At 36.9% G+C, this 27,576-nt stretch overlaps 1 protein-coding gene across 5 annotated transcripts in view; it reads right to left on the bottom strand.

The window, feature by feature from the left end:
- The window catches only part of WDR27 (WD repeat domain 27), an 83,735-nt gene that overhangs the window by 27,263 nt on the left and 28,896 nt on the right, over window positions 1-27,576 (bottom strand). For 3 of the 5 annotated variants that reach the window (XM_063390561.1, XM_063390563.1, XM_063390564.1), the window contains 3 exons: window positions 26,789-26,886; window positions 16,956-17,058; window positions 6,325-6,423 (listed from right to left, as the gene is read on the bottom strand). In XM_063390561.1, coding sequence (XP_063246631.1) covers window positions 6,325-6,423; window positions 16,956-17,058; window positions 26,789-26,886 — 300 coding nt within the window. Of the gene's footprint in view, window positions 1-6,324; window positions 6,424-15,601; window positions 15,710-16,955; window positions 17,059-26,788; window positions 26,887-27,576 lie in introns of those variants that run through there. The other 2 variants (XM_063390562.1, XR_010079352.1) reach the window with 2 other exon arrangements.

Genomic DNA, 27,576 nt, shown 5'->3' with positions numbered 1-27,576 from the left:
ACACAACCCCTGGGTGCTTGGCAGGACACTGTGTGTTTGGAGGCTCCAGGGAATGCCAGTCCCAGCTGTAAGAGGATCCTGGCAGGAGCAGACATGCACAACTCATAAGCTTTCCTTTAGACAACGATGGTTGACCGCTTTGATGAAGAGCACTGGGCCAATGGACCTTTGCTGTGATGAGCACTGCTGCTCTCAAGCTCTGTTGTTTTAGCATTTTTGTCCACAGAAAACAGCTCAGGTATTTCTAAAATTGATTACAAGGAGAAAAAAATCCACAGGGAAATGAAGAGGTGTTGGTATTGCTCACCTCAAAAATTTTGCAACCATTTAGTTCAGGAGCACTAGGGTTTAGTTCAGGAGCACCCTGCCTCAGACTGAGCACTTCGTCTTTGAGCCTTGCAAATGTCAGAGATGCAGAGGTTTGACATCCCATGGAAACCCAGCTGAACCTGATGAACACAAACTTTAAAAAACCACAACTCCCACATACTTTTTGCAATTGTGTTCAGTCCTTCAAATCGTCATAAGATGATCCACAGCTCTCACACCCATCAGAAGGCTCATGCCTTCTTCCCACAAAGGGACACAGCCAACACCTAGGCTGGAACATAATTAGCCTTTCAGTCCCTTCCTACCAGTGCAGGGCTGGGAAGAAATATGAGAGATTTCCTCAGCATGTACCACTAGGGAAAGGAGACAGAAAGACTAAAATTCAATTTTAAAGTTGAATTAGAAATTGAATTTGAATTAAATAGAATAGAACAGAATTGAACTGGAAGATACCTACAAGGATCATCTAATCCAATCCTCTGGTCATTTCAGGGCCGACCAAAAATTAAAGCATGATATTAAAGCATGGTGCATTGACCTCTTCCGGTGTTTCACCATCCTCTCTGTAAAGAAATGTTTCATCGCCTTAAATCTAAACCTCCTCTAATGGATGTATCTTTGAGTCATTCCCACATATCCTGTCACCCAACACTAGGGAAAAGAGATCAGCACCTCACTCTTCATGTTCCCTCCTCATGAAGCTTTAGAGAACAGTGAGGTCACTGCTCAGCCACTTCTCCAAACTAGACAAGCTCAAAGTCCTTAGCTGCTCCTCACAGGACATGAAGGCCTGCTATGATGGAGTGACTCCAGTGGTCCACAGGGGAAAAGTGACTGTTGTCATCTACCTAGACTTGTGTGAAGGCCTTTGACAAGGGCCCACATGATATCCTTATCTCCCAACTAGCAGGACATGGATTTGAAGGGTGGATTTGAAGATTGAATAAGGAATTGGCTGGATGGGCACAGCCAGACTGTTGTGGCTCTATGTCCAGGTGGTGGCCAGCAATGACAGCTGTCCCTCAGGGCTGCATCTTGGTTATCTTGGTGGTCTCTAATATCTTTTTCATTTAAAAGGCACTGTGATTGACTGCACCCTCAGCAAGTCTACAAGATGACCTGAAGCTGAGTGGTGCCTTTGACACAATAGAAGGAGGGGATGCCATCCAGGAGGATCTGGCCAAACTGGAGAAATGGACTTGTGAGAACCTCATGAGGTTCATTAAGTCAAAGTGCAAGGTGCTGCAACTGGGTCAGAGCAATCCCAGCCACGAGACTGCGAGGACTAATTGAGAGCAGCCATGCAGAGGAGGACTTGAGGGTTCTTGTAGATGAGAAGCTGAACACAAGACAAGAGTGTGTTCCCACAGCCCAGAAAGCCAGCCACATCCTGGACTATGCATAAGAAGTGCGGCCAGCAGGTCAAGGAACGTGATTCTCCACTCTGCTCTCAAGGAGACCTAGCCTGGGATAATGCATGCAGCTCTTGGGTCCTCAGCATGAGAAAGATGTGGACCTCTTGGGGTAGGCCCACAAAATGATCAGAGGAGTGGAGCACCTCTCCTTAGACAAGCTGAGAGAGCTAGTGTTGCTTATCCTTGAGAAAAGATGGCTCCAGGAAGATCTTATTGTGGTCTTTCAGTACTTAAAGTGTTTTTTAGAAAAGGAGAGTGACCCTTTGTACAGTCAGACAGTGATGAGACATGGGGGAGGGTTTTAAATTAAAAGAGAGATTTAAGATAGATGCTTCGAAGAAATACTTTACTCAGGGAGTAGTGAAGCAATGGCACAGGTTGTGGATGCCCCATCTCTGGAAGGGTTAAAGTCCAAGTTGGACGGGCCCTGAGCAACCTGGTCTTATGGGTGGCAACACTGTCCATGGCAGAATGATTGAAAATAGATTGTATTTAATGTAGCTTCCACCACAAGACATTCTATGACTATAACACATATTATATTGACATTTTAAAAGAGTCTTGATAATTGTCATTTTTCTTTCTACGGATCTATCTTCTCTCAGCAGTGAACAGTGTTGGTCACTCATTACCTGGTCACAGAAGAAAATGGTAGCGGCAGAGCCAGTGTCATTCTCCCCAGATGTTAGCAGAGGAGCAGAAATGAAGGCATTAAATGTTGGAATAAGTCCCAGATTCGTGTTTTTTTCTGGTGTGGTATGATATGGTATGACATGGCATGGCAGGATATATCAGCAGGGAACTTATCTATTTCTTCCAAGAAATGTTCTTACGTGAGCAAATAACTAGCTGGATGGAATACAGCCACAGTTCTGTAAAAAACCCCATGTCACAGTGTCTCAGCAACTACAACATTCCAAACAGATACATTGTGAACGATTTATGAAAAAGCACAGATCAACCAGTCCTCTCAGGTGACAATATCAGCATTTTAATGCATGTATTAGCATAATTTTTAAATATTTCAAACACCACTCTTCAGAAGCACAGCAGCTAGGAACAGTGGTGATTGCAGATGTTGAATATTTCTCTGAGATAAGAGAAAGGGGCACAGGATTCCCTTATCAATATGTACTTTTCCCTGCCTACCCCACCACACAGCACAGCCCTGAAAGCAAGAAGGCAATGCAAGAGTCCCCCCAGCTGCCAGATCAGCTCACAGGGAAAGCTTGTAGGGAGTGCAGAATCAAGCACTTCTGAGACTGCTGTACTTTATGAAGTGGATTGGAAGAAGAGAGGTACAAAAGGCAGCTTTAAAGAATTTCTGCTTTGTGCCTTTCTTCCTTTATTCTGAACCCAGTTCAGATACAGCCAGGAGCTGGGCCAAGATGTTTGGTGTGGCTATATCATACTCCATCAGTCAGCTGGAATCATTTTATGTTGCTATTTTAATTTAAGACAGAAGTTGAGTATGTTTTTCTTTTCATATTTAATCTGTTAGCTAAGACTGAGCTTTCCCTTTCCCAAAAGCTCATTTAGAATGCAGCTTATTCCACATTTCGTTTTGCTTGTATTTCATCTAAATATATATTTTAATGGCTGAAGTCTGATTTGTTATACATCCACTATAGGTTTGCATCATGACTGCCAATTAATTTGGCTTTAAATTTCTCAAAGTTTATGTAAGCAAGGAGAATCTTCTTGGAATGCAAATGCCTGAATTTTAATTGAAATGGAGGAAGAAGCTTTGTACCTGTTCTACATTAAAAGCTCAGAAACTTTAGAACTGGAACTTCCCACAGAATGGTTTCTACTATCAGCAAATGTTCAACTCCATTCTATGAGTACTATCTGTTGAGCAAGTTAAAAGCAATGCTTTACAAGAAAGAGAAATAAGGTACCTTGACAGCTTTCTAAAGTGCTACATAAGAAAATTAAATTGTAAATTCTACTCCTCTATAAAAAACATAGCTGAACAAACTCCTAACCATCAGTCCTTTAGTTCTTCCTGCTTGGCAAAGCTTCCTCACTTCAGCTCCTCGGGACAGAGGAGGAGACTGTATTCAAAGTACACTTCACAAATACTTTTCTACATGTCCCTTCATGGAGCATGAAAAGGAGATGCTCACTTGCATATCCCGTTCAATATTTTATTACTGGCCCCTACAAAACAGTTGTGTAATGTGTGAAGGAAGCAAGTGAGATTTATCTCATCTGAAAGCTTCCCTTTATATCCTTGAAAATATGGGGTTTTTTCTAAGACACTGAACACACCAATTTTCAGAACTGGTACATCAAGAGCAACCTCTGGTTCTCAGCAGCTCTGAAAATCAGGTCACAGGCATCTCACTTTTCCTATCTTTTGCAGAAAAAAAGGCTTAACTAGAAGTGCAAAAACTATAATTCTTAACATTGCAGCTTTCATCTCTTACTCAGGGCTTTCGTTCCCTCCTTCTAGGCACTCTCTTCATCTTTCCAACATCATCACTTCACTCCATACAGATGTCCCTTTCCTCCAGTTCTTAGTCTCCATTCTCTCTTCATTCTCTGACAGTTTCCAAGAAGCTATCTGTTCTCCAAATTAACCCTATGACTACAGTTAGTGCCTTTCCTTCCCACTCCTAGCCAATCCCCTCTCCTTCCAGTCCACAGGGCAGCCTGTCTAGAGACTCAGTAAACAAAATTCACATTGAACAGTGGAGTGACCAATTGTTCTAAACCAGCCCTTTCAGCCTAGCAGTGCCATTCAATAAAGTATATACCCTTGTAAGAAATACCATAAAGATTTTATGACAGATATTCTATGAATTGAAATGCTTGCCCCTGCAAGCCTATTTATCTAAAACTCATGTGGTGTACAGCTGTTTTTTGCTGGCAATACACTTAAAATGTGTATTGTATGAGTATTCAATGATTAAACTGAATTGTATTTTTCTTTCCAGCTTATAGAAGGCTCTTTCCTTCTCTTTTAAAATCTGTCGTCCTTCTTCATATGTTTTCATATTTACTTGCAAAGATTTTTTGGCATGAACAATTTTTTGCACTAAAAAACATCAACTCATAATACATTGATAAATAACATTATTGCAGTTTGTTAGAAACTGCAAAAGAATGTATCTTTCTGCCACATATAAAGACATACATGTAAGCAATAAACTCTTAATTTTGAATTCTCAGGGATTGGAATAAATTCAGTAGGACTATCTGCTGTGTCCCACTAGTAGCCTAGCTATCCACAGGCTCAACCACCCTTGTAGCAGGAGAGTGGAACAGCCCAAAACTCTATGTTCCTTTCTGTCAAAGCAGTTGTCAAGATGGCAAGGGTCAAGATCTGTAAACATAACCACTGCCTTAAAGGCAGTAGCCAAACAAGGCACTGTAGGAAACCAAGCCCACTTTGAGAATCTCCTAAAGGTGGGTAGAGTTGAAGATCATCTTTTTCCCCAAATACTTAGACTGGCACTGCTCTGCTTTGACTCAATTTCTAAATCCATTAAACTGTTGAAAGTTGAACAGTTATGCAATTCTCCAAACCTGAAGAGTATCTCAAGATTTTTTATCATGTTATAGGTTTGTATAATACACAGTTGTATCAGTCAATAATAATAAACTTTTTAAAAAGCACCATATTACATTAAAAAACCCCAAAGTTTAATACAAGTCACAATGATTTTCTTGCTCAACAATAATCCAGGTGCTGTTACCTTTTGAAGAGATATTTTTACCCCAGATTCTACCTCTCAGAAGTCTTAGAATCTTACAGAATTAGAAAGGGCACATGCAGCTGGCTTGGACTGCTTCACATGAGTGTCTTGGTACCATTTACAAGTTGATCTGTAATGACCCATGAAAGATTAGGACAAATTGCATTAACTGCCATCCCTTCTTTTTTTGATTAATACCATCATAATAAATCTGTACATTTGAGGATGGAAAAGAGAAGAATCATGAACATGATGGTGAATAAAAATAAAATATTAATAAAATTTAATCAGATTGAAACTTCTTTGAAGTACTTTTCACCTACAGATATCTAAAAGGCTCAAAGCACAACAGTAATAGTTTTTCAAAATATTGTGATAAAGCTATTTCAATAGGTATTCTGACACAGCACACTTAATGTTGCTTTTAAAGTTTCAGACCTTTGAGTAATGCCAGCAAGCCTGAGGCCCTTGTCATGTCCCTGTCCCGACTCATTTCTCTCCTACTTTCTCTGAATTAACAGTCTCTTCGGGTAATTTCAGACGGATGTACCTTTTCCTAACATTCAACATGCATAGGTTCAGAAGAGTTCCCAGGCAAGAAGACTTCTTTTCAGGCCCTTAATAGGGGCATTTTTTCTCTATTCATGTGGAATTTTGCATGAGTTTATAACTGGAATGAGTTTATCACTACAGATGGAAGTAGCTGAACAGCCCTACAGATGCACAGTACATTAGCATGTAAATAAACAGAAGACTCCAGAATAAAAAGCAAGACCACGGCGAGGTGGTTTTTTGTAATTTTGTAACTTCAAAATTATAAAAATACAGTTATTGTATATGTTTTCATTACAAAGAGGGAAAAAGCAATGGCTTACCTGTGGTGATGAGGGATTAAAACTGACATTGCTTACAGATTCTGTGTGTCTCCCCAGTTTATGTAAAAAAGTGCTTGAGCGCATTTCATACACGTAAGCCTAAAAAAGAATGAGTTTATATTTTCACTATTAAAAAATAAACACATTTTAGAAGCATTAAGTTGTAGTATAGTCTACAGAGAAGTTAGAAAATTTTAATCATAGCTAAACAGATATGAAAGTCACCAGTAACTTAAAATTGATTTCTATAATTTGAGATAATTTAGCAAATGCTTAAATTAACTCAAATTTAAAAAAAAATTAGAAAGAATAATGCACTCTTCCCCCGATAAATAACTAAAGATTAGGTGTACTTCAAGAATCAGGTAAAAAATTACCCTTTTAAACATATATTTTAAATTATGCTCTTTGGAATTTAAATCCTTTCTTTTAAACAGAATTTAATACCTTTCTCCAATGTTAAGTAAATTTTTTTCAGTTCCTACAGAGGTCTTTGTTGTGTTTAATTGAGCAGTATAGAATTCAATATCAATTCAATAATAATACAACTGCTGCAGGTATCATCAATGAGAAGAAGTATACTGCCTGCCTTTTTTTCCCAAAAGAAAAAGGGAAAGTGCTTTTCAAGCAGAAAATTAAAATTTTGCTGCTACAGCCTCAAATAATGAAAAAGTCCCATTGCAAAACTGCATCAGGAAACCACCCCAAAATTCACTGAAAATAATGGGTATACTGACACTATGAAAATGGTAGAATTGTGATATTATATTGGCATTATTTTACAATAAATACATAAATAAATAAATAAAAATCCTGTAGTATAGATTTTCTGCACAAAAAAACACTTGTGAGATTCAGATGCAGACACATGGGACTGGTTTAGACTATCCCTTATCTAGTAAAATAATTATTTGTAGGATAGACTGTGCATATACAAGGCATATTAATACAGACACATTACATGTTGTCTTATTTGGTACATTATAAATAAAATTTGTATCTCAAAAGATAGAATAAATTATGAAGCATGCAAAAATAGTCATAGATGATAATCCAAACTCTAAAGTTTCAATAAAAATATGAAGGCTCCATCATCTTTACAAAATCTCTGACATTAATGAACATGGAATTTAGAACACAACCTGACATAAACTAAACCAAACTGTGTATAAACTCTGTTACAGCAGTGAATGTTACTCTATTACTCTGTGACTTAAGTTTTTTGCTGAGAGTTCCCTAAAAGAAGTTTAACCAATCAGACTCAAGGCAGCTGAACTTCGCCTAGCAGACAGCAAATACCTCCAAGTCCCAAAAGCTTGTGGATTCAACAGTCTTCCTTCCCAATTTATGAAAAGCTTCATGGACCAATGTCCGTTCTGAAAAACCTTTAATGCACCTCTCAGAAAACAAATCTTATCATTCAACAGTGGTTCTAGTAAAATAGGTTGCCTTATTTCTCCTCAAGACTACTCTCCTTCCCTTTAATGGAAGGAGGAACAAAGAAAAGGCAAAGTCAATGACGGCAAGAATCAAGAGCACAAAATGCTCTGATTCATAAAGAAACATGCTCCATCATTTAACCAAGAGAACATATCACAGACAGGCATGGTTAGTGAAGTTGAAATTTTTCCATCATAATCTAGTGGCTTACAGAACTTTGCCAGAATTATCCAATAAAAATTAATTTTCCATTCCAGGTCCTCAGTTTAATTTGGGAACATGATCATTTTTGGCTTAATCTTTATGTCCCTGTTCCACTCTATGAAATAGATGGGATAATATTTCATTATTGTTTAAACAAAGCCCCAAAGTTTGTTAAACCTAGTTATTCTGATAATTTATGCTCTTCCACACTGTTTCTAAATGAACAATTTGGCTCATCCCTTTCTTTCAAAAGAATGTTGTGAAGCAGTCGTGCAGCTTCATTATAATCTAGCGAGTGTATATTTGGTGCTGTAATCACACTTGTCAGCCTAAAAAGCGTTCAGACCCTTACCTCTCACCTTTCAAGAAATTATTCTTAGCCCTGAGCTAGAGATTAGGCTGGGATGCAGCACTTTTCCAAATGATTACATTGTATAAGCAGATTCAGTGGATCAGAGGAAATTCATGACAAGCAGCTATTGGTAGAAGCCCACCTGTAGCTAACCACTGAAGCTCTGAAAGGCATGGGAAACACCAGATACGGGAAAGTCCTTTCCTCTGACCTTTACCACAAAGACTATGCTGCTAAGCAAAACACACAGATGGTGGCTGGGAACACAACCTGCCCATTGCACATCACTCTTGCAAATCTATCCTAATGGAACTACTGCTGGACGTTTTTCTGATACTGTATTCCTAGACCCATACACCTTAAACACTTAGGTGTCATGGTTCAACTTCAACAGAAAAAGGGGCAGTCTCTAGCTACATGCAAGAATAGTTTATTACATTGTGGCAGCAATCATCTTTTCCAACAACTGAAAGGAAAAGCAATAGTAATTTTCTGAGTATTTTTGACATGTAAGACAGTAAAATCTCATTAAAACAAAACATCATCACATAAAAGCGTATAAAGCCAGCTTCTGTTTAAGTAGCTCTAGCCAAAGATTTTTAAACTAGCCAGTGATAGTCTAAATTCTGAGAACAAAAGTTAACTTGGTTAAAGATTGAACGTACATTTATTTTTAACTTCAAAAGTTTAAAAACAAAACATAAACCCCAAAGAGAATAGTATTTTAACAGAACACTCATAAGAGAAATAACTCCAGTATAAACATTCTTCTGCTATAGTCTGCCATAATTTTAGTTTTACTGTATTTTCTGATGTTATCCAAATGGTTTTTCTGTTCTGTACTCACTAGATTATTTTAGCATAGTCTTCCCTATAGAAGAGAAGAAAAGAACAGTAACTGAATTATAACTGATACCATAACATTAAGAATAGAAGAATAAGAAACCCTTGAAAACATTAAATCAATGACAGAGTAAGAACAGATTTTCAGCAAACCAAATGCAATGAAAAGAAAACAAAACAGTCTAGGAAGCATTTAGCAATACCCAAAATGCATATATGCATATAATGTTTTAGACTTTAGCCAAAGTCAATCCCCTTTTTTTCATATTAAGATGAATTTTGTCTAATAAAAATACTGATTCAGTAGATATTGGTATTTCCTTTCCATTTCTTGCTGAGGGTCAGCCAAAAGTAAAAATAATTTACCTGTACCAATAGCTTCCAAAGAAGTTTCCTGGACTCATAACTACATACTTACTTGTATTTCCTTTCACTTGATATTTGAAGAACATTTGGAGTAGTCAGTTTTCAGTAACCCAGAGTGTGACAGCGTATTTAGCACCTTACAAGTATACACAAGCTTTTGCTTTCTTCCCTAGACTTGTACCAAGAGACAGGGAAGAAGGGCAAAGGCCCTTCTTCCAGTGGAGGAATTTGTATCCAAATGGAAAATTACTTAATTCTACTGCATTGGTAGACAGAGTGTGCTAGATAAACTGACACTTTATCTGCAGAGTTTCACTGTAAATTCTTTCCTCTGTTTCCTCACACACTAACTTCAAAGGAAACTTGTTCCCATCTGTTCCCATTGCCCTCTCATCCAACCCATGACCATATACATTTGTGTCAAACTGCTTACACTCCTACAGCCTCCTGGATAAGAAAGGGGGGGAAACAAATCATAAACACTGGAAGAATAACAGAAGAATTCTCCTTGTTATCAGCTTTTGCACAGGCATCAGAAAACCAACACCAGTTTCAAGGAAAATCCTTTGTTGCTACCGTGGCTTTAAGCTGAAGCATGTATCTTAGATCACAGGAAAAGAACACAACTAACAAACAAACGAAAAGACATTGATGTCTAAGATACCTGATTTGGCCTTGCACAAATAGAAGTGTTTTCTTCACATGTTTTGCATGGATTGGCCAATATCATCACTTTTCTGTGACTATTTTTCCTAATATTTCAAATGAGCTACAGAAGACAGAAATGTTAAAGTCCCTCGACAGAAAAATAAATAAGTAATCTAACATTTTTATAAAAGATATCTGCAGTTGTTAATAAAGGCATTATTGGTCATTTGCTTCCATCAATGCCATCAAACTTGATGCACAATCCCGCAGTACATGATATAAGTGTTTGACTTGCACTCCATCAATCCCTATTTATACTGGGGCACATATTCCATTAAACCATGTATTTTTCCTCTATTTCAAGCTAAAAAAGCTCCTGAACTACTTACACTAAAGAAAAATGACAGCCTAAAGCAGACACTGAGCATGGAAAGTTTCAGCCCAAAATGTTCTTACTTCTAAGCAACTGAAAACAGAATTATAGTGGAAAGAGTTTGACTGCCTTAACTATAGGTATCTGTACCAAATCCACACATAATAAAACAGATTTCACAAGTATACTAAGGGCTGTTTAATGTTCTTCGGTCCCAAGATATCTCATACACTTACACATGGTAGCATGGAAAGTCTAATCAAGCCTGGCACCAAAACGTTGAGTACAGTACACCTTCTCAGAGCCCCTTTCCCTTTTAATGACATTTATTGAAGCTGTCGTTCTGGCAGTCACAGGAAATCCACACTACTATTAAGAACCCAGTTTCCATATTATTTCCTTTGACATCACTAAAAAATGAGTGACAGTGAACATTATTAATCCTCTTTATTATGAAAATAGTTAATATTATATATTTCAGTCATCTTTAAAGATGCAGGGGATATTTTTCAAATGTATCAGTCTTCTGGCAGTTATAGCTAACACATTTGAATTTTCCTCACTAAAAATATTACATAAACCATATATGATTTCCCTCTCTAAGCCACCCTTCTATGACGCTTCCAAATTGTAATTTTTGTCAAACCAGTTTCTATTTAATTTGCTAATTTTAAGACCTCATGTATGTGATTGTTTTTGTTTTCATATTAAAATTTATGTCACACCATGCGCCACTGAATTTAGGTTGCCTTTACATTTATAACACATGTAGTGTTGTCGGAGTACAGAATTACAAATTGAAGATTTTATTCTAAGAACTTTTACCTCACTGCTCATTATGAAGCAGCATCATACCCATTGTGGCTCTTTTCTGACTGCTGCTAAGATTCTCCTCTGTATCAACAGTACCAATAATTGCATTTCCTGTTCATGTGCTGGTGTTGACAGTTTGACAGAAGCACTCAAAGATTCAGATGCTGCAGAGGACCTTTAACCAGGTTTCTGTACCAGATGTACCTATGATACCCAAAATTCAACTACTGTCAAGAATTGAGGCTAAGAGGTACACATATAGAAAAAACAAGTCCAGTGGATGTAAAATTGCAAATATCCCCTTTTAGCACCCCACTGCTGTGTGTGTTCCAGAATGAACATTGGGTATTCATATCTACTTCAGCTTCCTACTACAGCTGAACATGAGGTATTTTCTATAAAACTAGTTTTCTTTAGCAAAAAGGCTAATTCCTCACACTTCCTCCTATCTCTCAAAAACATTAGCAAAATTCAATGTTAACACAGTAAGAAATTACACACTCACAAAATTCAGTTTGAAAAAAAAAGTTGTTCAGTGTTAGTTAAATAACAATACATCCATAGCCATCAGAAAATCCTCCACCTCTCTCAGCTGCAAATCTGGTTTTGTGGTGGTCAGGTCTAGTGTAGTGGCCTAGATATGCAATAGTCTGAACTGACCAAAGGGCTCACAACAACAATTAATGTGCTCATACTCACATAACTCCATGGTTCATAAAATGACCTACCAAGACCAAGATTTTCAGTCATCTTCAAAGATATACCCAAAGCGACAGTGAAGTAACAGCATGCCCAAAGTCAGGACTGTATGATTAAGAAAGCAATATTTATCTGTTCACTTCTAGGATAATCAGCCTAAGAGCCAACCACGTTATCAAGGAATCCAAAAAACTCAGGTTCAAGACTAAAACAAAACTATGTTCCTCTTTGGAAAGGGGTAGATTTTCTCCATCAACAGCTGGCAGAAAGGCTGTCACAATCTCTGTCATTCATTCTCTGCTATGGATTTTTTCCTGCCGAGCAATGTCAGTCCTGCCTTTTCCACAGTAAACATTACTAATGTTTTCTCCAGATGTTTCCTGTTAAAGCCTATCTTAGTATGAACCATAAGATAAAACTTGAGCAATATATAATTGGAATACCAATCACACTGAACACCAAAATACTTTAGATAGTTGCTACCACTGCTTCATATAATACATTCTGTTCTGCAATCTCTCTGGTATGAAGTGTAGAGCAAGACAATAAATATGATACAATACCAATATCATACATTTCTAAAAGTAATTTTCCAGTAAAGAAAATATCCCTCTATTTTCCCCAAATAAAGTATTAAAGAATCATATATCATATATCAAGTAAACCTCAGTGATGCCCCCAAGATACACTCCCAGGAGATATGGAACAAAGCATTCTAGACTATGAACTAGTCCTATCTCTTCCATTTACATACAACTAAATCAGAATATCTTTGCCAATTCACTCATTTGTAGTCTTTTACCTGACATTATTAGTACCTAAAAAGTCTAATGCAGTGAGCTCTTAAAGGGAGAAAATCAACACACAATTTTATCTTTAAAATTTGAGGTTTCCTGGTGTGTTTGTTTTTTGGTATCTAGATCATTGTAAGCAATTTTAACCTAATCAGATGCAATTTTAAAGCTTATCACACCACAGACACAAAAGGATGGAAGTATTTCATATAAATAAGATTATAGCAGCTGATCACAACAGTAACAAACTGAGAGAGCCTCATCTAAACTCTTCTTTTAAAGACAAGAGGAGAGAAGAAAGATACTATTGCTAATCTCCATTTTATAAATCAGAACTAAGCCACAAAGAGACTAATGTGACTAATAGTATATTTAAGGGGGTTAAGAAATACAATCTTCTTGGCAATGATTACATTAAAAAGTAGCATAGTGCAAGAGGAGCAGATGTACAGAACAAAGGATTGCTGGCAGCCCAACCTCCAAATGTATTTTTTGGTAGTAAAACATTACAGTATATTGCTCAGCAGCATTGACATTTTATTTGGAATATCAGTCTCTGTAGCTACTTAAACTAAGGTGTTAACCTTAAACAAAGTCTACGGTTTGTGTTATGCCTGATGCAGAATCTTATATCTGAAAATAACTCAGTCTGCAAATAGTATCAGGTCTGGGTTTGCATCCAGACACTCTTCACAGGTTTGCAAAACTCTTTGGATATGTCCCCAAACAAATATCACTTTCCAGCATCACTTGGATAATGAGAACTTCCTCTAAAACCAATTTTACATGAAGGTTAATATTCAGGGACTCACAAGTGGTTATTAGGCTGATGTTATATATAATAATCCAATTGCTTTATCATGTCTCCTGGTAACCCTTTCAATGATGCTGCCCTCTGGGCTACTTCTTCAAGCTTCAGTGCCTTCACAGTTGGAAGGCATAAACCTAATCTTGGATTTAGAATGTTTCAAAGACAGTGTTGTAAGAAAAATCCTAGACTTTGTTGAAAAGCGTAAAAAAAGGGAAGAGAGTGTCATACATTACCCATGTATTTTTTGTTATTCATGCAGCAACCTGCTATGCTGAAAAACTTCTGGGTTTGTGATGGGTCAGTCTGTGTGAGCTATGAACACAGGCTTTGAGATTTGGCATGGACAGAGAGTTTTATGTTAGAAAATCCAGTTTCAGCACTAGGGTCAAAATGTGTGTCTTAGAGACTATAGTTCAAAGAGAGCTAGCAAGAATGAGTCTGAAAGCAATTAAAGAGACAAATATTTATTTCTTCATTCCCTACTTCATTTCTGGAAACTTGGAATTTATTCAGAGAGCCCTATGGTCTTCAAAGACAAAAATTAAGTGCCTAATTAGATGTAAGGTAAAACATCTAACTAGAACTACATGGCACAGAAAGAAAAATAGTTCTTTTTACTATAAAAAGTAGCATTTCACATTGTCCAGATATTTCTTGTCTTTTTACACTGATTGTCATAGTCAACAAATTTTTAGGTAAACATTTTTGTAGAGAGTCCAGCAAAATGAAATCTAAACCAAATTAGGGTATATTTGTCCAATGTCCTTAATAATATTGGTAGTCAGAAAACCATAGACCACTTGTAAAATGGCTAGAAATTAAATATTATGTGTATTCAGTTAAGCAAAAGCCAACTGAATTCACTTGCAACCTTAGGCTATTTAGGATGCAGAAAATATTTGATATTAGAAGTGTTAACATTCTATATTTTCTAGCTGCAACTAACTACAGAAAGGACAATCACAGTTCAAAACCAGGATACTGGTTACCTGCTTGATCAGATTGTCAGGTCCTACACAGGTCTTGGTAAAAGTTCTCTTGAGGAAGTTGGTGTAAAACACTTGCAACCCCAATTTACAGCATCTACAAATCTCACACTAACACACACCAGAGCAGTCAAAGAAAACCAAGTGGCTCCTTCAACCACACAGAAGCTACATTGAGCTCTTACATAAAATAGGTCATACCCCCTTCAAGTAGAAAAAAAGGCAGACAGAATTTTCATCTCTTTTTCTTTTACAATAACATATTTTGGTTTGCTGTTTCTATGTCCTGTAGGAATGTGATTTTGCTATTAATCAGTGTGGACAAGTTATTCCTCTCTGTCAAATACTTCAGATATTGTGAAATACAAAAGGCAGTTTAAGGTCAATGTCTCTCAATTATATTCCAATTATGCCTCTTTTGGCTTTAAAATCGATCATATTTTTTAACCACAGGGTGCAAGAATTGCACTTGATAAAATAGACTGCAAGATGACTGAAGATGCAGCTGCTTCTCAGTGGAAAGTTACATAACCTATTTCCAGAATGCTCTTTTTGAAGATAACGCTTTGTATCCACACTACTGATTTTTTATGCAGCTTATTCCAGTGGACATTGTAGAAGAAATATGTGACTTCTTGATAATGATTAAAACTGTCCCAGTCACACATTAAGCCATTTGTCAGGATGTTATTAATTGAGAAATATGAATGGACTATTCAGTGCCACATTCAATTTCCTTTCAAAAAGAAGCCCAAAAGTATATCCAGTCTCAACACTTCAAAGGGATGCCTCCTAAAAAGTGCCCCAAAACTGAATTTTTTCCTAACAGAACAGTATAAGCATGAGTCCAAAACTTTACTCAGTTTTCCTGAGGGGACAAGAAGAGCAATGAAAGTTCTCTACAGACATAGGACGCAAATTATGCAAAATTCCAACCCAGGAGCCATACCAAAAAGTATTGACTGGCACTGTGCCCACCACGGACCACATGCCAACTGGAGCAGGATGCATGCCAGCTATTCAGCTTCCTTTGATGATCCACAACATGCCAAGAATCTGGAGTGAGGACAAAATCATGCTGTCTTTCTTTTCTTGTATCAGCACTAATTCCAAACAAGATTTTTAATGCAAAACAAGAAGACAAAAGGTCTTGCAACTGCACCTATTTTTATACAATTCAAAAGCAACTTTAATTAGTAACCTCAAATAAATATATTAGTATATTATATCATGACCTGAGGTAAATATTAGATGCTTTTTTTACAAACAAAGCAAAAAGTCCTTCTTTTGTATTGCAAGCTACATTTTGAAATGCTATTTACCAGAAACTTGAAAAAATATGAAAACGTCAAGAACACAATACTTATTGCCAAACATCCAGCAATCTGCCAGTAAAATCTCTGACCTTCATGCATTACTTGAGCCAGTAATTCAAAACTATCCAGAAGAGTAAATGCCTCTTGTTCTGAATTTGAGGTTGAGTCAAACATGACTCTGTGTCATGTTCTGATAATTAACCTAGAAATACCTAAAATAAATTTAAACAGCATTGCTACCCAGCTGTTTTGAAAGGATGTGTTTGCAATGAACCCAACCCCAGTCCAGTTTCAAAGGCCTACAGTACAGGTTAGCAATCATCCATCTCTTCACAAACAGCAAGACAAACCTTCTGCCAACAATGCAGGCATTACTGAATTAAAATTAGGTGCAATCCCAAAAATATAGCAATACACATTTAATCAGGATTCATTTCTAAATAAATATGACTGACATTGATTCAGAAGATAATTTATCTGGGGAGAAAACACACACACAAAGGGTCCAGAAAGTTCTAATTCCAGTTGAATGGCTTCTGATTTTTTATTCAGCTGATTGGTTCATAAGAAAGACATACTAAAAGATTCATCACCCTGTATTTGGGAGTTAAGTAAATTAATTTGTATTTGCTACAGAGTTCCTAGTCATCATATATATATACAAGATATATAGCTATGCTACAGGGACCATCATTCCCCTCATCTTTGATGGCACATGACAATTCAGAGTCAAATATTATGGAAAACTCTAGAAACAATATTTTAACAATTACTTTGAGCACTAATATTTAGCCACTCTGTGATTTTTTCAGACAAAATAATTATGAATCATATGTAGCTGCTACATGTGAATGAACTATATGACAGTACTATAGGCCCCAGTAATGCACATTAAGTTCAATCCTAAAATCCTCTGAAAAGACTCCTTTAGGTACAATATGAATAGTTCTTATAGTTTAGGAGGAAAATAAGCAAAAACTACTTACGTATCTGTCATCTGATCCACTGGCTATAAAGCGTCCACAGGGAGACATCGCAATTCCACATGGATAGCAGCGGCTACTGTGCCCTTCAAAACGACGTTCACACCTACAGAGAAGTTTGAGTGCTATTTACACCAGCTAAAAATTACCTGGTTTACTGCCATTTTCACGAAATCCTCCTATTCTCATGTTTTTCTTAGTCTACAAATTCACTAAGGCAAATTCACAAATTATGTTTTAAATATACCGCCAATAGGATTTTGTCAAAACTGAAAGACATTAGAGAACATTAATGACTAAAATTTAAATGAACAGACAAAACTGCCCCAGGACAATGACCAAACCCATGCTTTGGCCTTGTTGAGTTTACAGGGATAGAAACATCATTAATGATTAGAAATGAGGAGCTGTGATGCCTATCAGAGCTAAGGGGAAGATGTTGTGAAAGCCTGCCCCATGAAGATTTATAAATCTCCCTCAACTTATTTATATCAAATGAAGATGCAGTATGTGGAATCATAACATAAATAATTATCATTTGCTTTTCTCACACACAAATCTGAATATTTAACCTTTGTTGCCTGTTTACATTTCTACTTCATACATTAATTTATTGTACATGGAAAGTCAAGAAAGACAATATCCAAATGACATTCAAAAGTCTCTCTCTCTTTCTCTCTGTCCTATAACTGTAGATAACTTCTTACCTATCTGTGTTAAAACAGTCTAAAGGAAGGAATGGATTTTAAATTAATGCAAGGAATTAATTTCCTACTTTTCGTGTTAATGTTGCAAGAAGCCTTGTAGAGTAAGTTTTAAATAGCTGAGTATACTTGGGCTATTTAAAAATATTAATATTTTTAATGAGATGAAGATTAATATCCACCTAAAAAACACCAAGAATCTTTGCAGTCACCACAAAATTAATGTTAAAAAAATATTATTTAGAGTTTCCTCAATATTAAAAGACACTTTAATATAAGTTTCAACACCATTCAGAGCTGTCATTTACATATGTATACCTCATTTCAGATGTTCAGTTTTATACCTTTGAGGTATTATTTTAAAACAGATTTATAATAACCTACATTCTTCTTTTGTCTTTATTATGAATGCTGTCAACCTACCCTTCTTACAAAACAAATTCACATACTTCAACATAATGCAGATGTCATATATTCTATTTTTTTGAATGTATACTAGGTCCAGGAACAAATTTGAAATAGTAAAGTCTCCTGCCAGCTCCTGTGATATACACTTTTTCCTGGCTAGTGCAATCACAGAAGCTATGTAAATTCAACTGACTGAACCTATGTGCAGAAAGCTCTCAATTTTTATACCATATTGTTCTGTTGTAGACACGCATGTATGTGTAAGAATGTACCAAATGCCGAGTTGGTTTCATTCACCCAGGTGAAACAGACATACTTAAACAAAAACATTACTTTGTGACTGATCTAATTGCTATCACTTATTAAAACATGGAAGAGACACTTTTGAATGCATGAAAAGACATCATTTTATAGAGCCTAACTCTGAACTTTACTGTATTCTGTATAACAAAGCTATTGATATTAACAGACATTTTGAGCATGCAGTAACCAGATGCTTCACCTCAGACAAGTTCTATCCTAAAACTGCTAAAATAACCAACTTAAGAGAATACTACATTTCAAGAAAAGCAACTTATGAAGACAGCCAATTACTGTGACTAAGGCGTAAAAACATTCTTCAAATTCAATTTTTTCACATGAATATTCAGAGACTTTCAGTAACCAATGGCCACATTTGGTCTTTTGAATAACCTGTCTCTGCTCAAGCTTCCTGTTGACAGGAAAGGAGAATACTAGCTACCTCAGCCTCCTCAGCATTTTCCTCCTCACTTAGGCTTCCACACAACACTATTCATTATGTAGAGCAAACTTCTCCTACAACTTAGTCTTGAGCCCTAGTTGCACTGTTTGCAAATTTTGGGGAGATTTTTTTCCGAGTTCCTTTTCAAGGAGAATGTGAGGCAAAAAATTCTTTGTAATCTTATACTTGTAAGATACACCAGCATCATGTGAAAGAAATTTCTTCAAGAGAAAAATAAAATTCATATCCCTCCTGAAGGTGTCTTCAGGTTCACCATTCTTCCTTCCATAGAGTACTGGTCATCAGGACTACCTCTAAATGTTTAAGATTTCATTGTCAGGGCCTATAAAAGATAACTTTCTCAATGGGGGTCTTCTTCACAGAAGAGTCTCCTAATAAAACACTGCAAAAAACTTCCTTTCAAAAGAAACTCATCTGTATTTGTGACCACTAACTCGAATATTTCACCTATAAATAGATATGTAAGAACTAACAGGATTCCAAGATTTTCACTGATCTTTGCTCTGCTATGTCACGACAGTATAAAGCAACATCTCAGTCATAGGATAGTGCCCTTTTCCTTGTGCTAGTGCAGACACAGTATTAACCAATAATTTGGTCATATATATATATAATCCAATATATAAATAACCAATCCAATAACCTGGTTTCTATTTTCTTAATTGCTTTCTTGTTCAACTTTTCCATTATATCAGGATATATGTTCCATTACAAGTTCAGCTACTTCCCCAAACTCTCAAAATCCTACTTTAAAAAGACATTTTAAAAAAATATTCCGATTAAACTTTCCACGGAATCAAATAGAAATTTTCTTACTCAAGCTATTAACTCTAGGTATCTACAGGTATCACAGCAATGGGAAGAAAGTGGGCAAAAAATCATAGAATTATTAGATAGATACTATGTGTATGATTTTAGCTTATTTTAGGGGTTTGTCTTCTTTCAGGCATTTTTTTAATTCTGTTTTTTTTTAAGTAGCAACAGGTGGTGAACCAAATTATTTTGGATATTGCAGGCTTTACGTGGCCAGCTGGCACGCTCTCCAGCCTCCTAAGAATACTTTTCTGGTCAGAGCTTTTCAGGGGTTACCATGACAAACATCTGGTAATTGCATGGGACAGAAAACAGCCAAGTTTCTCCTATGTTCTCCATCGTACATCTTTTAGTCTACATTCCAAAATATGTATCTTTTTATGTTGCAAAAAAACCTTGAATAATATTAGAAAGAAAAGTACTATTTTTTCTGTCTTTGGAAGAGAAAGATACTGGAATGATTGTCTCTTTGTAAATGAGAATACTCTCACAAAGAAGTCTATTTCATTCTACTTGATGCATTAAAAAAAAAACCCTGCAATTGAAAGGTTGTTTTGGGTTTTTTTAGGCTACTTTCATTTGTACTCTTTTACTTTGTGCCACCAGTGCTCTGGTATTTGTTCACAGACTCTTCAGTATCAGCAGATCTACTAAGGCTCTGCAAAATGGAAGCACAACTTGACAGTAGTAGTAGCTACCTTAGATGTACAGTAGACATGGGTTTCACTTCATTGAAACTCCAAACCCCTCACATAGGAGCTCCTAGTGTTTTCACCATAGCACCCAACAAGGACCACATGCCTGTGCTCCCCATCCCCTATACTTTCATGCACCTCTAGTCCCAAACTTGGAGAATTGACACTCTTTTATCCCTCAGAATCGGATAACTAGACTCAAAGGCTCCATCCAAAGGAAAAAAAAACCCTAAACAAAAAAACAAACAAACAAACAAAACAAAACAAAAACAAAACAAAACAAACCAAACCAAACGAAAAAAAAAGGCAAACCATGGGATCCTTATGTTCAGAAGAAACCAAGAAGTAATGGAATTCTGAGTATGTGTGTATTTAGATCTTGCTTAGGATGATGTCAAGCAGCTAGTTCACAGTGAAGACACAAACTGAACAGTGTCTCAAAATTCAAACTGCACGTCTGACCCTAAGGTCTCAAAGTGCAATTGTGAGAAAATATATGAGATGAGTTCCCAGTGGCTGCAGGAATTCTGCTAAAATATGATGCCAAAGGAGCTTATGATCTAGTTGCACTGCATCACAACACTATTTGGAGATTTTGCTTTAATGTCTAATACTGTCTTCATACAATTGGCAAATTCTTTCACAGGCTGAAAGAAGGTGAAACTGATTTTCTCTGGGATCATACATCAAAGCATTATCATGCAGCTGAGTATTCTGCTGAAGCAATTCAGTATGTCCAGGTAGTTCAATATTTGTCAGGTCTTCACTGTGGTCCAATAAGCACCCACTGCCTTTTTTGGTTTTTTTCAGGAGATGAAAAATGGCCATTTCAGTAGCAAACAGTACATTTCGACAGCTGAACTTCCACTTCTCAACTGATCAGAGTGTGAATCAGAGGCAGGCTGCTCCTGCCACCATAGATGTTAGTGTGTTGGGTGTTGGGAGCTTTTCCTAACACCTTGTCCCTGCTATTCTTGTTACCTGCAACAGTAATCTAGCACCTACCACACCTGCCTCCTCACATTACCATAGTGATGCCTTGGGAAGGCTGACCTGGAACAGAGACTAGACAGTGCTAAAAAGTAGGTTTTTATTAAAAGGCCTTTAAGGATACACCTTGGGCAGTACAGGAGCCTGACCAGGGTTATACGCAAAGTGGACTTAAAATGGTCCCAAATGGATGGCCAGTCAAGTGGTCTCACACTTTTATAAATTTTGGTCCATTTGCATACTGGGGTTAGTTCTCCAATTACAGCTTCAGGTTATGAAGTCCCATCCTTATTGTTTCTCTGTTCAGTCCACCGTTGTTTATGCTTTTAGACCTGAAAACTTGTAACTGTTGTGCTTGGTCTCCACCTCGGAAATTATTTGTTTTATCTACCTACTCTGTGAAGAGAGGTTACTAACACTTAATATGGGCTCATAACTACACATCTAGGCAGCACAGAATCTGAAAAACAAAAAAGCTAAAACTTAAGGTGTCAGTAGCATGCCAGACTTCCAAATAGGGCTGTGCTAACTCTTCCCCGCTCTCTCCATTCTGGGCAGATAATAAGCACAGCACATCTGACAGCATACCACAACCGTCCCTTTCCTGCCTTCTAAATTAATTTTCAATTTCAGCTGTTATTGTACATCTTGCTCAAAATCTCCCCCAGCAAGTTTCCCATACACTATCTTTTCTGTGGCAAGTAAAGAAAAAATGTTATTTTCATGGAATCTCAAAGTGATAACATGGTTGAGATTGTTAAGCAATTGAATTCATCTTGTACAACCTCACTGCTCACATAGAGCCAGTGTGGCTTCACCAATGCTAAACAGAGGGGAGGCATCCCCTTCCACAACCTGCTGGCAGCACTCTTCCTAATACAGCCCAGGACATCATACGCCTTCTTTGCCTCAAGGGCACATTTCTGGCTCATGTTCATCTTGGTGCCCTTTTCTGCAAAGCTGTTTGGTGCCAAGAGGATTTTGCACTTCTCCTTGCTGCACTTGATAAGGCTTCTGTCAGCTCATCTCTACAGATTACTACAGCCTGAAGCAAGGAACGGAGAGTGCATGGGTGGGATTCCAAGGCTGGTCAGGGCAATGAAGGCCCATTGGTGCAGTGAGGGTCCTCACAGTGCAGCCTGTAACTTCAGTAAAGATGCATCTCAAAATCTGAGCTCAAGCGAGGTCACACAATTACTGACATAAAGAAGGATGAAGCTTTATTGCATTATGGCTTTAGCCATAATTTACTGATGAGCAAGGAAGGTTCACATAAGTGCCTAAAAGCTTTACAGGGGATCTGAAATCTGCCTTGGGGAAGAAAATTTTACAGTACTTCATATTCTAAAACTTGTCTTGAGGAAACAGACTCCTTGGAATGAACCATGCAAGAGAAGCTGCAGAAAACTGGACACACAACTTTTTCCCTTATCCACCAGTCCTGAAGATATTTGTATTTAGGAATTTTGCTACCAAATGTGAGCTGGTGCTACTAAGTGTTTAGTCAATGTTCTAAATACATTTAACAAAGTGAAGAATGCAACACTATGAATTTATAGTTTTCTCCTAACAGAATGAATGAAATTTCCTTTTTTCTGGACATTTAAAGCACAGAATTATCTAATCTTCAAGAGGGAGGAAGTGAGAAATTGAAAGGATCCAGACTGGTAAAGAAGAATTAAAAACTGTCATATGAAATTTAAGTGACATATGAACATATTAAAGCAGCTGGTATTTAGTCTAGTCTGATACTTCTGCTGTTATGAGTTTACTGTGTAAGGGAATAGAATGTTCATTAATTCCTAAGTTTCTACATTCTTTCTATGGATTGTTTTTACAGCACTGGGATGCCAAAGTACATCTCACTGCCCTGTATGTTCATATCCACTAAACACAGGCTGGACTAACAGACAAGGAGGCTTAGTGTATTGGAATTTTCTGATATACGTGGCCTCTCTTGTCTAAAGGACTCGGAAATTTGTGTCATTCCAATCCAAACTTTTCTGAGATATTAAATGTAATTGGTGGAGACAACAGGTACAGCTGAGTATAAAACAATGCTAGATTCTTGACTTCAGAAAGAGTAGCAATGTCTCCAAAATACAATCAATAAACACAGCAGTATGAGAAAGAATGGTAAAGTTTCTTGTGTCTTACAGATGAATGAGTCTACAAGGTTTCATCACAAAAAACACTTCTGGTCCTTCAAAAATTTAAGAATGTATTGACTTTTTTTAGCTCCTGATCATTAAATATTTTTTTGAGTCTTTTTTGGGAATCCTGAACCTCGTGACTGTAATGTTCTCATTCAGATTTGCACAGCATCTCAGCCTAACCCTTGTGTTCACTGCTTTCTCCTTGAACACAAGAGAAAGTAATTTTATTTGTTCTCCAAGTAGTCATTCTTTTAGACAATATTAAACTGCTCTTCAAAATGTCTTGGAAGTTGGTCAAAGGTCATTATCTTCCTCTAAAGCACTTATTCATAAGGTCTTGTTCATGATCTTAACCTGGAAGAAGAGTAGCCATAGTTTTTTTCTTCCAAGAAAAACTATTTTTCTTGCTTCTTTATTCCTAAGTCTGTTTTGTAGATCATCTGGAGCTTTTCTTAGCTTTAGTTATAAATGAGGAGAATGCAGCAGAAGTATAAAAATATTCAAAATCTTCAGGTGAAACTTTACAAATCCGCGCATTTCAAAGCAAATGGAGCAGAAGTCTGAGTAAATCCAAAAGCCACGAACAGTGTCCAAGATTCCCTCATTTATTGGCAAGATGACCTGGCTGTGTGAGGTTGGCTGACAACATCAGAAAGTTAAAATGTCTTTTCTTGTACCACCTTCAGAGGAACCCATGAGACTTTCTGGCACTCTCTGAAGGAATCTTGGAATGCCTCCAGATTATCAACAGTGAAAGAGACAGACAAATTCACAGTTTTATCCAGAAAAGATGGTGAAAATTGAAGTTGCAAAATAATTTCACCAAATTCAAGAACATAAGAAAAGTTAAATGAATTTTCACTGGGAAAAATTTGTAGTTTGATAACACAGGTTGGACAGCAAAATTCTTGTAGCACTCAGAGCAAAAATATCAATATATTCAAAACTTATAAAGCTGTAGGCCGGGTTAACCTCTTTGAAGATATAATCTATGCAGATCAAAAAAGAACCTGAGCATCCTGCTATAATTCTTCAGTCAATTGTGAGAAAAGGAATGCATGTCATATGGAAAGGAACCATCATCAAAGAAACTGAGCAAAAAAACCCCCTAAGAGTCCAAGGAAATTGTGCAGTTATTCTGCAAATTTTTTCCCATGGTTTCAACAGTAGCTTTGAAGAGTATTCTGCTGGAGGTATTTTCCCCCTTAGTTAATAAAAATTTTGTATTTTACGTAATTTTTAAATAAAGAAACAATATATACATTCTCAAGGACAACAAACAGATTAAAGAAAAGCAAAACTATTTTCACTGTGGACATCTAGAGAAAATATTTGGAACAAAATCAACAAACATTAAAGCGTAGATCTTGCAGTTAGTGTTACCACCCACAACACTGCAAACAGTATAAATGAGAAGGTGGACTTACCTTTGCTATATTTCAAGAACACTGGACAAAGATTTCATTAAACAAACCCTATTCTGGCAAACCCAAAGCAGAAACAAAGACAGGTCATTCCAGAGGGAGTGGAAACAGTTGTTGATGCATGAACTTCACAAATCAACAACTTTAAGAGATTAAAGGTACTGGCCCACCATAAGGTTGTTTGGTAACTAATCTCTCCTCTAAGTACTCAGCTGTACAAGGGATGGACTGGCTTTGATTGGACAAAACCTACTAACAAAAAAATAAGCAAAAGTTTTCAGTCTGTGTAACTATAGCAGACCTAACACTTCAGCAGAGACTTGTTCAAACAGAGCTTTCCAAACTTAGACATTTTAAAGTGATTTATGTGAAAAACACCTGGTGAACACATAGGAAAAATTGAACAGTTTTACTCCTTTTGAGAACTCAGGAACAGATTTTAAATACAGAAGGTTCAGTCTCTAGTCTGAGCAATGGCAAAAAAATTCATTTTAAAAAATGTGGTTTGTTTTTCAATTTTTCCTTGAAAATTGCTAGCAAATGAAAAACATTTATTTTTTCTATTTTAAGGGTGCTTGTGAGGTACTATGGTGTGTGTTACACATTACACATTGATGAGTAGTATTAACTCTTAATACTACTCATCAATGTGTAATGTGCAACACACACCATAGTACCTCACAAGCACCCTTAAAATATCTGTCATTAAGAACTTGAGCTACTTTTTTGAAGATTGGCCAATAGAACACAGTGGACACTGGAATACACTGACCTAGCCAAATTAAATATACAGCAAGAACATACATAAATTAGTTCCTTCTACTCAAGACATAGCCATTTAATTGATTGCCCAGATTTTACACTTTAACTATTTTACCATTCACTGACTTTACTTATATTAGTATTTAGAAACACAGAGACAGATAAGTGATCTGTGTAAAGCTTTCTACTTTTTCATTACTCTTCAGCAACACAATTTGAGCAGCTTATTAGAAAAACATAAGAAGGTAACATATTCCAACCCCAGCAGTCTCTAGTTTCATTACTTTCTGGCACTGAGTGAAGGTAATACAGCAATGATTTTGGAAAGAACACACGTGCCCCCTATAGATTTAATGTATTCTTACCACAGAAAGATGGAAATAAATGAAAGGCTCATTAAGCACTGCCCAAATAGAAAATTCAGTACTAGAAAAATTATATGACATCTTTCCATAGATAAGTTTACATACACGGAAAGCAAATAGGAAATTATTCTTTAAAGCTTAAACATCCTCCTGCCCAAACCCCTTTTCTAAACATAGTTCTTTTGGCCTGCATAACAGAGCTTGTCCCAGGAATTACTTTTCCTGAGCATTGTTCCCTCCTTGATGTTCTATTCCTTTGTTCAGAGGCTTTCCCAGCACTGAAAGATGTTTAAAAACAGTGTAGCATTTAATTCTGAATTTATGGTAAGGAGTCATGCAAACTTATAGCACTACATACATGGCTTATAAAAATGTTGTTGCAATTGGCTTATATTTTAAAAGATAGATCATAGATTTTACTTCTTTTAGCAGTAATGGCATGCTATTTTGTAAATACCATTAGCATTCAGTTCAGTGCTGTACTATATATGTACAAATAGGTCTACAAAGATGAGTAAACATAGGTGATAAATCTTAAGTATTTAATGGCTTCCACATAAGCCATTGAGGAAAGAGAACTAACTATAATTGAGGAAAGAGAACTTTGGTCTCTAAAAACTAGTAAGCTTCAATTATCCTGTATTTCAGATTCCTAAATTTCATCTAAATTTCTACTGGTATATGAGAGCAAGTATGACAATTCTGAATTAAGATAAAGCACGGCTTTTTATGCCAAGGTACCTAATTCACTTTTACCTCAGTGTTCTTAAATCCCACAGTTTTATGCCATCACCTGCAGCTGTGGTCAGGAAAAGGTTGTAAGCTTCAGGTTGCTGAGTGCTGAAGGACGATCCCTGTAAAACAATAAACCAGTTTCAGGTAACTATTCTCATGGCATTAATTATTCATATAATCATAGAATCTCTTGAGATGGAAAAGTTGCATAGGAATTATCAAGTCCAAACCCCTGCTCCTTGCCGAATTATGCCATATGATTAAGAGCATTGTCCAGATGCTCCTTGAGCTCTGACAAGCTTGGTGCTGGGACCCCTTCCCTGGGGAATCTGGTCCAGTGACCAACTACCCTCTCAGTGGAGAATTTAGTCCACCTAAGAAATAAGCAGTAAATATTTCTTAGGTTATGTGAAAAAAAGCTTGTCTGCACACACACAAAGGAGCAAAGAGGAAAGTGTGCATGTGGAGGAAGTCCCATAACCCAGTCAGAGAAATGGAGCACAGCCTCAGCTCCTCTCCGTGCTGTTCCAGGACAGCCACGAGCCCCTTGGTCCAGGGGTGGCACCCACCAGGATGGTCAGTGACAAAGGCTATCTGAGGCATCTCACAGACTGATGGGGATTACTAAAATCAGGGTAGGGATCCATCATGTGAAGCAGAGGAAGATCTTTTTGTGTTTGTACAAGTCGTTACGGGATGTTCAGGGAAAAAATAAGGGCAGTGAAAGGGAGGGGGCAAAGGTTAGTTCAACAATTAATTATAAGACATGGTTAGCCCTGGCCTAAGTGTCCAATTTCCATAGACTTCAG

This window comes from Prinia subflava, chromosome 2 (genome assembly GCF_021018805.1).
Source record: "Prinia subflava isolate CZ2003 ecotype Zambia chromosome 2, Cam_Psub_1.2, whole genome shotgun sequence".
In the NCBI taxonomy this organism is placed as follows: Eukaryota; Metazoa; Chordata; class Aves; order Passeriformes; family Cisticolidae; genus Prinia; species Prinia subflava.
The sequence above is the reverse complement of the archived record's forward strand: the minus strand, read 5'-3'. Positions and strand labels throughout refer to the sequence as shown.